The sequence below is a fragment of the Rhagoletis zephyria genome, unplaced genomic scaffold (assembly GCF_001687245.7).
Source record: "Rhagoletis zephyria isolate East Lansing unplaced genomic scaffold, Rhagoletis_zephyria_1.1 Rzeph_scaffold_03077, whole genome shotgun sequence".
In the NCBI taxonomy this organism is placed as follows: Eukaryota; Metazoa; Arthropoda; class Insecta; order Diptera; family Tephritidae; genus Rhagoletis; species Rhagoletis zephyria.
This window is the reverse complement of record NW_016160161.1, coordinates 16,466-29,953: the sequence shown is the minus strand read 5'-3', so window position 1 is coordinate 29,953 and position 13,488 is coordinate 16,466. Positions and strand designations below refer to the sequence as shown.

General features: G+C 34.2%; 2 protein-coding genes across 2 annotated transcripts in view; both read left to right on the top strand.

The window, feature by feature from the left end:
• The first annotated feature begins 8,495 nt into the window (after positions 1-8,495).
• The window catches only part of LOC108368338 (maternal effect protein oskar-like), an 8,612-nt gene continuing 3,619 nt past the window's right edge, over positions 8,496-13,488 (top strand). Inside the window, exon 1 of the mRNA XM_017623185.1 lies at positions 8,496-8,538. Coding sequence (XP_017478674.1) covers positions 8,496-8,538 — 43 coding nt within the window. The remainder of the gene's footprint in view (positions 8,539-13,488) is intronic.
• LOC108368339 (uncharacterized) lies at positions 8,511-11,319 on the top strand. Its single transcript, XM_017623186.1, has 2 exons — positions 8,511-9,090; positions 9,290-11,319. The coding sequence occupies exons 1-2, from the start codon at positions 9,058-9,060 to the stop codon at positions 9,638-9,640; spliced, it is 384 nt and encodes a 127-aa protein (XP_017478675.1). The 5' UTR covers positions 8,511-9,057; the 3' UTR covers positions 9,641-11,319.

The window sequence follows — 13,488 nt, the reverse complement described above, 5'->3', positions numbered from 1 at the left end:
GTAAGATCTTTTTGTCGAATACTCTAAGAGACGTCTCATCGAATGTTGTCATTGTCTAAGCTTCTGCGCCATATAACAGCTCGGGCATGATGAGTGACTTATAGAGTGCGGTTTTTTATACGTCGAGAGAGGACTTTACTCCCGAACTGCCTACTCAGTCCAAAGTAGCACTTGTTTGCAAAAGTGATTCTGTGTGGATTTTCCATGCTGATATTTTTATCTGTGATAATACTGGTTCCCTAGTACACAAAATTCTCCACTTTCCCGAACTTATAGCTGTCAACAGTGACTTGGGTTCCAAGGCGTGAATGCGATGACTGTTTTTTATGACAGGAGATACTTCGTCTTGTCCTCGTTTGCCACCAGGCGCATTCGCTTTACTTCCTTATCCAGTTTGGAAAAGCCAGAAGAGACTTCGCGATTTTTGTTACCGATGATGTCGATGCCATCGGCAAACGCCAGAAATTCCACGCCGTTGTAAAAAAATGTTCCTGCATGGTTTGGTTCTGCAGCTCTTATTATCTTAACATTTGCATCATGCGATCGTAAATGCCCTTCTGCTTTCGCTTTAATTTTGGGAATCTTTGATCGGGAATAGGAGTTCACAATAGTAATGATAATCATAATCATAATAATATTATCTCAAGTTATTCAAATTTTTTTTACTCGCAATATACGCAGTAGGCGACCCCAAACGAAATAAATTGTTTACGATTAAAAGTTAGCTGATTTATAATGCTAGGGAATGTTGTCAACAGTTTTAAGTTTTCATTAAGTATTTTTTAAACAGCTTTCATGCGATAGTTTTTTTTATTTTCGTTACTCTTTTATCATTTTGTTACTTGTTTCGGTAGTTTTTAGCTGACTTCAAAAAAATGAGAAGCTTATCAATTCGTCGGATTATTATTTTTTATGTTTGTTACCGCANATTCCAAAACAAAATTTCTCAGATACCTTTCGTTTGGTACCAATATTGTAATTTTTAATTTATTTTATCGGTTTAAATGAGTTACATTTTCAAAAAGGTGGCAACCCTCTTCAAAAACNATCAATTCGTCGGATTATTATTTTTTATGTTTGTTACCGCATATCTTTGGACCACGTCAACTAATTTCCAGGTGATCCTATACTAATTTGGTTTAGATCCGATCATTGGATCATGAAAGAATTAACGGTACTATTAAATTTTTTATGAGAATTGATGTCGGTTGTGTTTTTTGCTTAAAAATTACTTGTTTATTAATTTTTTACATTAAGNTAGCAATCATTTTTCTTAAACACCTTTAATTTGATACCTATATTGTAATATGTCATTTATTGTATCAATTAAATTGAGTTAAATTTTCAAATAGGGGGCAACCCTCCTCAAATGTATTTTCAGCTGTAGCCTTCTTNCATTTAAACTGTTCCGATTTTGAAAAAGTGGAAAGATTTAAAAAAGTTCCCTAGTAAAGCTTTCCCAAACACTTTTCGTTTGGAACCAGTTATGTAATATTTCATTTAATTTCAATATTTTCAGTTTTTACTTTTAGATAGGTGATAATCCTATTAAAAATATTTCCAAATCAANAGTTAAATTGTCAAGCAGGTGACAACCCTCCTCAAACATATTTTCGGCTGCAAGACTTCTTAAAATTCGTTAGTTTGACACCCACATGGCATTATTTCATTTATTTTTTCAATTTGACTGATTTAAAATTTTCAAGTAGGTGGCAACCCTCCTCAAAAATATTTCTAGCCGTCATCTTTCTTAAACCTCTTTAATTTGATACCTATATTGTAATAGGTAATTTATCTTATCTTTAAATTGAGTTAAATTTTCAACCAGGTGGCAACCCTCCTCAAACATATTTTCGGCTGTAAGCCTTTTTAAACGTCTTTAGGTTGATACCCACATTGCAATATTTCTTTTATTAATATAACTGAGTTAAAAATTTTAAATAGGTGGCAACCCTCGTCAAAGATATTTCCATCAGTTAACTTTCTTAAACCTCTTTAACCTAATACTCTTATTGTAATAACTTGTTAATTTTATCAATATATTTGGGTTTAAAAAGTTTCAAATAGGTGGCAACCCTCCAATTTTTTGCGATATCATTGGTTCTGGTATTATACTGAACAATACAAAAAAAAAATTATTCAAATCGGTTCAGCCGTTCTCGAGTTTTGACGACCGTGACATACGAACACAACATTTTTATTAATATAGATAAAAGATAAATATTAAAGTTGCATTAAAAATATGTTCTCAATTAGTGTTTTCAATTTCGTTTATATTTTCGAAAACTGCATTTATTGAACAAAATATTTCTGAAAAAAAATTTGTTAGATCTTTTTTGTTTATTACTAACAGCAACATTTGTCACAGCTCGCACGCATCGTGAACCAAGCACGCTCACCGCCTAAGCGCACAACGTGTTCACTAGGAAGCGCGAACAGTGGAAACTAATAATTGGCTCATGTTTGCGACTTCTGACGTAACCTAATATAATAATGATGGCATTTCTGGTACTTTTAAGTGGTTTATAGGTTAAGTTTGCATTGAGGTTCTACGCCGACTCCTTCTATTTTTTCAAAAAATGTATGGGGCTGACTACTGTGCGACGTCGACCACTTGAACAATCACAATTTATTAGAAACAAATTTTACAAACTTTATGGTTCTAGCGCAGAGGCGGGCATTTTTTGATTTTCCAAACACATGTAATTGGGCTTCAAAATGCTGCTTGCTGCGATGTCGACACATGTGTACTATCCAAGAATGATAGAATACAAGATTGCGCCGATTGCAGCAGAATTCGTGAGAGTAATTTAAGAGTGACGTCACCGTAGAGTTGACAACTGAGAGCGGCAAATAAAACTGCTGTCTAGTGATGTGCTGAATTGTCGGTACCCAATACTTAAAACGGCCTCGGTACCCAATACTTCCTTATCGGTACCCGATACTGATTCTTTACATTAAACCTTCGCCATTATACGCATTTCAAGTTTAGAAAAAACTTTCATTACTAGTTTATATGATATCGGCTAAAACACTTGAACTTATCGCAACAGAGAAATATTATTTTATCAGTTTTAACCCTAGTCGATCCAAGGTTCAAGAAAAACACTTTGACGGATGAAGAAGGCTTTCAGTGGGGGCGAGATTCTGTAACCAGTTAGCGACAAGTTTCGTCAACAAAACCGATACCGATTCGAAAATTGTCGCTAACTGGTTACAGAATATGTCGCTAACTGGTTACAGAGTCTGCCTACAGAAATGATATCGTCCGATTCAGCTGGAACAAAAATGCTTCAAATAAGTAAGAGTTTCTTTGTATTATGGCCTCGAACCGACATATATACATCTTTCATTTGAATTTGTATTAAAAGCTCTATTGGCTCCTATATTCGGGTTTTGATAGGCGAGTCTCCCTTGAACCGTTTTTCCATATTTTTGGCCTATGTGCGCTTTTATTCGAAACCTAAATGTTTCGGTACCGAGTATCGAGAGTATTGGATACTTGAAAAGTATATACTCAGCACATCACTACTGCTTTCACATCGACTGTGATGTCAGCAAAACAGCTGATTCTGTCAAATTCACTGAGAGCCAATTAGCGGTATCGCCATCGGCGCCAACTTCTGTATTCTCTCCACCGTGTATACTATCATCGTCTTCGTATGTCTTACGATAATTGACGATCGACTGATGCTTCGCTGGTACTTCGGCAAAGCAAATCAAATCAGTTGCTGTTGACAGTGTTCGGTCTCCAAAGTTTTTTTAGTGGTAAATAAGCATGAAAAATTGTAGTACATTCCAAAACAATGTGGTAGATTCGAATAAATAAATTTATAAATATATTATATGCACTTAAGTATGGCCAGTTAACTAAGTTAAGTGACAGTTTGACCGATTTTGTCTTTTGTTTATTTAATGTTTATGTTTTTTTGCTGACGGTGCTAAACATTTTCTTCCATACAAAAGAACTTGTCAATAATTAAAAAACAACGCGATTTCCTAGCGTCTTGAAATTTGCACTTTTAGTTACTAAAATTGAATGGGATGTAAAATTGCATTCCTAAATTTTTCTAGAAATTCTAAATAAAAACTTTAAAATTTTTGGTTGTAACTGTTAAAGTTTGTTGAATTTTTAGAGTTTTTGTACGAAGTTGAAATGTGGATTTATGTGGTGCTGGTTAAGTAATTTGCTAGACTTTTATGAAAAAGTTATAAACATTAAATAGAAAAAAGAAAAATAGCCAAAACTGGTTAAAACGTCACTTAACTTAATCTGCTGAACCCGAGTGTATGTGCATACATATATGATTTTCGGAGGTGACTCGGGTGCGAAGCAGAGAAATTCGAATGAAAATTTGTATACTAAATATGAACATTAGACTGCATCACCAGAAAAAGTTGCGGTTTTTCCGCCGGGATTACAAAATTTATTATATTTTAAGACGTTCATCAAAATATTTCGAAAAAATAGTAAGATTTAAGCGAGCTGCACCGATTTGAAAATACCCCCAAAAATGGATTTTTTTATGAATAAAAATAGTTTCTTAAAGAACTTTTTGTAAAAAGTCCCCTCAGATGACACAACAGATTAAGCTTAAAAAATCTGCATAAAAATATTTAAAAATCTTCTCAACGGAATCGTAAGAATGAGATTTTTGATGCTGTTTTTTTTACTTTTTTCAAAGATTGATTTACGAAAAACTTGAATAACTGGGCCAAAACTATTCTGATTTAGACTTATGGGATCTCAGTAGAAAGGTATTTTCACACTGTTTTTATTTCTGTCAAAAAATGTCATTCGTGTCCCAATTTTATATTTTTTTTTTTCAAATACCAACACATTTTAATTCAACTTTGAATGACGTTCGTTCATCCTACCTTTCTCTTTCATCCTTTGAATGAGTTAGCAAACAAATAAAAAGGGTGAGAAAATACCTTTCCAATGATACCTCACAAGTCTAAATCGGAAGAGTTTAGGTTCAGTTATTGAAGTTTTTCCTATACCAAACTTAGAAAAAAGTTAAAAAACAGCATCAAAAATCTCATTATTACGATTCCGTTAAATTTTTTTAATTTTTTGTTTTATTTTTTTAAGCAAATTTTTTAAGCTAAAGCTTTTGAGGGGATTTTTTCAAAAAAAACTTTAAGAAACTATTTTGATTCATAAAAAACTCCATTTTTAGAGGTATTTTAAAATAATATTTATTAATATTTTGGTGTTCGTATTAAAATATAATAGATTTTATAATTCCGATGGAAAATAGTACGAACTTTTTTTTGTTTGGAGAGTGATGCAGTCTAATATATATACATACTTTTATTCGAGCGTTTTTACAAGCATTTTTTACATCTGAAAGAAGATTATTGGTGTTATTTCCCATTTCTCCTGAAACAGTTTGTGTGTATTATTCGAATACCTGGGGGAAATAAAATGTGGTACAAATCACTTTTGAACATTTCACAAAAGAATAATGGACGCATTTCATTAGTTTTTATTTTGTTTTAAAAACAATCGAATAATAATACGGAAGTGTAAAAAAAAACTTAGTTAATTATTAAGTTTAAAACCTAAAGAACAAAATTGTATTTACCCCGAAGGAAATAATAAGTGGTACAAACAAAAAAACAATGACACTGGTAGTGAATGCAATATAATTAGTAGTGTGTGTTACTTCCTTTCTTAGCTATAACTTCACTCAAACGACGTGGCATTGAAGAAATAAGATTTTGAAGCGCAGACTCGCTAACTTTCGACCACTCTTCAATTATGGCCCTTTTTAAGCCCAATAATGTTTCAAACTGACGCCCATTTTTATAGACGTTGCTTGAAAGTAGTCCCCGGAGATTTTCCATGGGATTCAAATCCGGCTGGCCTTTGCAAAAGTTCTATGTTTCGAGTCTCAAAGAACGTTTTCGTCATGTTAGAAACATGAATAGCGGCATTGTCCTGTTGGTAAATCCATTCGTTTCCCCAAACAGTTTCACCAAAATTGATTAATACGTTGTCGAGGAGTTCAACATACATTTGGGAATTCATTCTTGTTGATATGAAGGAAATTGGTGACTTTCCCTTCAATCCAAATGCTGCCCATATCATCAATGAGCCACCTCCAAAGTTTCTTGCATGGCATGTCTGTCTCTCTCGGCGAATATCTCTCCAATACTTCATTTTACCATCGGGTCCATCTAAGTTGAATTTTTTCTCGTCGCTAAAAATAACGTTATCCCATTCATGCAACCAGAACTTATTTTTTTCAGCAAACTGTAGTCTTGCTTGCTTGTGGCTTTGCTTGAGCTGTGGTACAGGCAACATTTTTTCATATCTAACGTTATCGTCTGAACTTAAAATTTGTTGAACTCGACGTTTTGTCACCTCAAGAGAGAGTTGAGCTTTTATTTGGCCAGAGCTCAGGGATTTATTCACCGCTAAACGCTTAATTTGACGCTTGGTCCTTTCATCAATGTTTGGCGGGCGGCCCAATCGCGGTTTATTTGGTAAACCATGTGGATTTTTCAAAAACTTGTGAATTGTTGTCTTACTTCTGCACATAATTTTTGCTATATCTCTTACAGTTTTGCCTTCCTTCTTCAAATTGAGAGCAATTTTCTTTTCTGAATCGGAAAGCAGAGCTTTCGGTGCCATTTTGCTATGAAAAAAAAAATAAAGCCACATTACACTGAAATGCTCTGCAAATCAATAAATTTTATATTCTTTACACACTTTCTTTTATTTCGGTTATTGAAAATTCAATAACACCACTTTTTCTGCGTTTGTGCCACTTTTTTTCCTACGATCGATCGCAAGCCTTTTAGAAGCTCTTGAAAAAGCTGTTAAAGATGTATTTCACACAATTTTTGAACTTTTTATCACTTTCACTAGAATATCACACATTCGAAAAAATGATGTTTCTGACCACGCCTACTGTAGTATTGTTTCTATTTCTAATATCAAAGTTTACTTTGGTCGTGTACCACATTTTATTTCCCCCAGGTAGTTGCGCAGATAATATGGTAGACAGACGGAGAAAATTAATTTGAATTAATAAGCATAAATGCAAATTAAAATTTTACCCTTACAGACGGCAGTAATGCGAATAAACCAGCCGCAAGGTCGTGGGTTCGAGTCCCACGGCCAGTATACTTTTTTTATTTCTTTTTCATTCTTTTTTTTATAAGTTCTATATTTTTGTTTACGTTACTTTCAGTTAGTTGTTGTTGAATTTTTAACAAAATTCATCTCTAAAAACTAAAATTAACTAATAGTAAAATAAGAAATGTGATATAAAATAAAGCAAATGAAAATAAAATAAAGTAAAATTAAATATATAAATAAAATAAAATAAAAATATATAAAGAAAAAAATAATAAAAACAAAAAAAATTCTCAATCGCTCCAACCGAGTATCGAACCTGGCAGCTACAGGCTTGTAGCTTGCAACTCTCACCACTCGGCTACCGCGTACGCGAAACCCGACTGCTTCGTTTGCTTACTTGTACAAAAGACAACAACTGGCCGTTTTTACCAGTGTTGTCATCGAAAATTCCCCGGATCCGAGTTAATTCCCAAAAATTACGTGCATTTGTTCGGCTGCTTATGCTCATTTTAAAGAGGAAAATGCATGAGTTAAACAAATTAAGGCTGGTTATGCAAATAATCGAGCCCGTTTGTCTACCATATTAGTCTCATAGCCCGAACACAATGAAAACGACGAGCTACGGACCACAGCTGTCAAATTATTTTACCACGTACTCTTATGTAGATAATTATTTTGGCGACGACCGGGCTACGCGACGGTTGTGGTTGTGGCCAGATTAGATCTATTTCTATTTTAATGGCAACAGACAAGATTCTTCCTCTTCTTTTATGTCAGACTCATACAAATTCATGATGTCGCTGCCGCGTTCAAAGAAATCATGTCGCCATCGACAAAGCGTTTAGATAATGAAGATGACAAATTGGAAGCTGTGGTCCGTAGCTCGTCGTTTTCAATGTGTTCAGAACTTCAGCATCAACTGATTTGATTTGCTTTGCCGAAGTGCTAACAAAGCATCAGTCAATCGTCAATTATCGTAAAGCTGATGCCAGATAAAACTTTGTAGCTTTGCGTGACATTTATAACTTTGCCAGCAAAGCGCCAGACGCAAAAGGTATGCCACAATGAACGCCAAGAAAGCAATTTTGTACCGCTGTTTTACTCGGTAAAAGTTGCTGTGGATTTTATATATTTTGCTTTAAAATTATCAGCAATGTAATTAAGTTTTCTGTTTCTGCATGAAAACCCGAATTTGGACGAAACAAAATATAAATATTAAACCGGCTGATTGTCAAAGCGCGCAAAAAGATGGGAGTTGGCCATCTTTTCGCTTCGCGCTGCAGCTTCAACGATTTATGTGGCATGCTTTGTGCATTTTCATACAATTCATCTTATCTGTCAAAGCGAATCTGTCACGTAAAGCGAAGCAAAAGTTTTATGTGGCATCAGCTTAAGACGCACGATGACCATCGTATCATACATGTGTCGACGTCGCAGCAAGCAAGGTTGGTTTTTGTTGTTGAAAATCCCCATTCATGCGCAAATGAACAAATAGAAATAAAAAAAAGTTTCAAGATGTGGTAGTTTTTTAGCTTACGGTGGCTGAAGTAGTTGAAATGTAATTTAGCAAAAAAAACGTGTTATCTATTCCACAAATTTGGCGAAGTCCGAGCACTGGCTGGTGAGAAAACCTGCTTTGCTTCGCACACAAGCGCATATGTGTGATAGTGTGAGTGCCCACCTCTGTTCTAGCGTCATCAGTCAACTTTCGCAACAAACGTGGCAAAGACGGGTTACGATTAAGTGAAATTCTTTTTTAATTTGTTATTTGTTCATGTAAAATCGTTTAAAATGACAAGGGCGCATTGCTGTTGTAATCCTTTTGAAAGAAAATGACACAAATGTGTCACGAAAAGGTTAAAGCTTATAACCAGTAAGTGGAAAAAAAATAAATTCAGTGAATTCATAAATCGCTTCATGTGCCACTCGTGTGTAACTGAGATTTATAAAATGGGCCGGTTAAAATGTCCTCAAATTCATTCCGCAACAAAAAACAGGTAAGAAGTCGAAACTGTTTTTATTAACACATTATCAATTGAAATTAGTTTTTTAATAACTCCAATTGAAAAACTTACGTTCAAAGATATTCTACTAGTATATAAAAGTAATAAAATTAATGATAGTTTGCAGTGCAACTTGTGGAATAATTTTACTTATTTCTATTTGCGGAATTTAAATTCTGTGTGTCAATTGCAGGTTTTGATTGATTTTGAAGCTAACCATAATAGTGATGCAGAGGATGACAGCGGAATTGCACATGACGACTTAATTGCAGATCCTTCTTTTGCTAATGAATCGGTCGATGAATCATTCACAGTATCAAAAATTAGTAGTTTACTCGAGCAGTTCAGGGAACCTGCCATTAAAATACAGCGACTTTCAGATTTATCTGACCACGAAAAAGAAGAGTTAAATGCGAGTCTAGAGAACATTAAAAGGAATATTATAAAGAATGGATCAAATATTGAAGAATGCAACTCAAATAATCAAATTTGCGCGTACTTTTTAACAAGCAAACGTGTCGTGCGAACAAAATTTCTGTTCTAACTATGGTTCCGGAAAATTGGAGCATTAAAATGATAAGAGACAGTATTAACGTATCACGCCGAATGACTTACCAAGCTAAAAATCAACGTGCTACGGGTGGAGTCGGTCACGACCGTCAAAAAAAAGGGTAGTCCTATAGATTCAGCCATTGTTGAAACAATTTAAAACTTTTATCGTTCTGATAATGTGAGTCGAATTATGCCTGGCGTTAAAGATTATAAATCTGTCAACAAAAATGGAATTCGATCACAAGAGCAGAAAAGATTACTGCTAGCAAATCTTGCAATTTTACCTGCGGAATTCTGTGAAAAATATCCCAAATCGAAAGTTTCGTTATCCGTCTTCGTAAAATTGCGTCCACTCCAGTGTATTTTCGTGGGTCCAAAAGGTACACACAATATATGCGTATGCAAAACGCATGAAAATTTTCGCCTCAAATTTGTGGGATTGGATAAAGAGATAAAGACCCTGACTTCTCACTGGAATGTCGAAATTGCTTTGCAAAAATAGTATGTTTGAATCCAACACCCGATTGCTTTCTGCTAAGATCTTCGGAATGTCCTAGAATGGAGAAACTTTCAAAAAATTGCCAGTCTCTCTTACAAACACGAAACATTTCTTCCATAACTTTCCAGCAATGGATTAGCACCGACAGGTAAATTACATAAAGAATAATGGAAGATTTAAATAGTCCCATGTCGATCAGTTTTATTCCATCAATTAACACTACATAAACAAATTTAAATAAAATTGTTTATATTTTGTTTGGATAAATTTTTACATTTATTTTTTTTATATTTAAATATGGGTATTAAAAATTGTACTATTTCGGCTAAAAAGTCAAAAATAACTTCATGTAACAGGTGCACAATGTAAGAAGTGAAGGAGCCAAGCAAGCTGTTTCTGGCAAATCTAATGAAGGATTTATCGCTCACATTGAAGCCCGATTTCATTGCAAGATGTCAAAATCAATGGCTCACTGACCAGAAGAATAATTTAGACGATGGAGAGTATGTTGTTTGTCTGGATTTTGCTGAAGATTATACCTGTCGCGTGCAAAATTCAGTCCAATCTGAATATTGGAACACAACGCAAGCAACAATTCATCCGTATGTGATTTACTACAAAAAAAGTGTTGTTGTGGAACACACGAACACGACAGTTCTGCAGTGAATTTGTTCAATACAAAATTAATTTCGTTCATGAAGGTTAATTTTGGCCGACCAAACGTAAAAAAAATCTATTACTATTCTGATGGAGCCGGTTCTCAGTATAAAAATAAATTTAATTTTATCAACTTGCTCCATCACAAAGAAGACTTTAAAGTGGACGCCGAGTGGAACTTTTTCGCTTCAGCACACAGTAAATGTGCATGCGATGGGCTTGGAAGTGTGATCAAGCGAAACGCTTATCGTTCCAGTTTACAAAACCGAGACTCTAAGAAAATTACAGAGGCACAATCGCTTTTTGAATGGGCACGAATGTATTTCAAGTCAATACATTTTTGATTCTGCACGAAAAATGATCACGAAAACTTAAAACGCGTTACGACAAAGCAAAAACTCTAAAAAATACTCGCCAATTTCATCGTTTTGTGCCCAATGTCCAAAAGAAAATGGAATGCAAAATTTTTTCAGGACATGATGAATCCGTAATTGTACCTGTTAATTAAAATGAGTTTAGCCTGCTTCATGTTATACAACTGAAAAAAACAAATAATACCAATAAAACAATAAACTTTCATATCTGACACATGGTTTATGTTTTATTCTTAAACCGTAAATTCATACATATTAGCTGCTCCTGTACAAGCTTCCCAGTGAACACGTTGTGCGCTTAAACGGTGAGCGTGCATGGTTCACGATGCGTGCAAGCTGTGGCTGTTAATAATAAACAAAAAAGATCCAACAATTTTTTTTTTCAGAAATATTTTCTTCAATAAATGCAGTTTTCGAAAATATAAACGAAATTTCAAACACTCATTGAGAACATATTTTTAATGCAACTTCAATATTTATGATATAATTTTAAACCAAATTTTTTTTTTCTAAATTATAAAAATATTTTTTTTAAAAGCTTCAATGTCACTACGCTTACAAAAAAAATTTCATCAACTTTCGTCAAATACTTTAAGAGAAAATGATTTTTTAAAAAAAGATTGCTTAAAAATTAAATTGCTTATAAAAACTTCAAAAATTTAAATTTTTCAAAAAAATTTTCAAAAAAATTCTCACAATCCATTTCACATCTATAAATCTCTCTAATTTTCACGCAAAAATGCCAACTTGACTGAAATCCGTGGCCAGAAATTTTCACCCATATACCTACATACTGTAAAAGTGTTAGGGCTGTTAACTTATCCATTAACGATTTAACTATAGTTTGAAATAGATAAGTTACGGCCCTTAACGTGTATGTTCTTGTGGTGTGATTGTACCAGCTGCTGGTGCGGGTGGTGAAATATATAACACAAACGGCAATAACGAAAATTTTTGTTATTTCCCAATTGAATGTGAAATAACACAGATTTGCTTTATTTCATTTCTCGTTGAGCAATAAGACCAACTTTTAAACTTAACAATTTGAGTAATAAGGCAAAATAGTGCACATATGTAGGTAGTCACCAAGTTACATTTGACAAAAAGTAGTACATGAACAAGTTAAATGGATGGATTTGTAAGTATGCAATTTTGAAGTGCCCAGCGTCGCGGCGGTCCGCGTTCGCACACCGCCCCGCACCGCGCCGCGTTCAACGTCGCGCTCGCGTCCCCGTCCCCTCCCCTCCTTTCGCAATTATGCACTGCTGGCATTATGACCGTTTAGAAAAAAAGAATATTAATAAAATGACACTAGTTCACTTCTGAAACTGCTTTTTAATGTCCAAGTAATTGGAATTATTGCGTATGGTGTTATTGCATGCACCCCACCCATGGTGGAATTATACCAGGTGAAGTAATATTAGAGTGGGAAGAAATATTTTGACACTGCCTTATCAGAAAATAAAGCGAGAAAGCTGTTTATTATTTCACCTGTTTATTGCGTCGTTCATCCCACCTGCTTGTACCGAGTATACGTTCAAATTTACAAGTGTTAGAGTAGGTAAAATTTTACATATTTTTGCATCACTATTTCGTACCGCATGTTCGCTTCGTCTTCGTAAACGAAATCCATATTTCGGATATAGTGAAACAAGTGATGATAATGCAGAAATTTTAACTGAAGATAAAACTCAAAACAATATTCTCTGTGTGATATGCTGCGAACAGGAACTGCAACTTTTGTTTGTTCCATGCCATGGCGGAATTATACCAGGTGAAGTAATTAGAGCGAGAAGTTAGATTTTGACATTGCCTTATTTGAAAAATTGTCTTTAGAATTTGACCATGATTCAATAATGCTGTATAATAATAATAATGTATTATTGAATCATGGAATTTGACTATAAGGCAGCCGAATGACCGAAAATACGGCGAGAAAGCTGTTTTATAACTTCACCTGTTTATTGCGCCGTGGTTCCATGCAAACATTTTACGGTTTTCCAGCAATGTTTTCAACACATTTAAAAAAGCATGCAGCTAAAATTAATGCTAAAGCGCTATGTCCAATTTGCTGAGCAGTTATTAAAGACGACTCTTATCCTATATTTGTTAGACTTTTCAGAAGTAAAAATATCTTGTGAATATTACTTTCTTCATATGAATTATATCACATTTCTTGTTTAATTGTATTTTTTATACCCGAGCGCACTTGTGCACAAGGGTATTATAACTTTGTTCACATAACGGTTGTTTGTAACAGGCAAAACGAATCGAGATAGATATAGACAAATGTATACATAAATGATCAGA

What these genes read in the sequence shown, in the direction of transcription:
- LOC108368339 (XM_017623186.1), top strand. Translation starts at nt 9,058, where the DNA reads ATGTCCTCAAATTCATTCCGCAACAAAAAACAG. An exon ending in CATTCCGCAACAAAAAACAG is followed by an intron (nt 9,091 to 9,289) that starts GTAAGAAGTCGA and finishes TGTCAATTGCAG; the next exon opens with GTTTTGATTGATTTTGAAGC.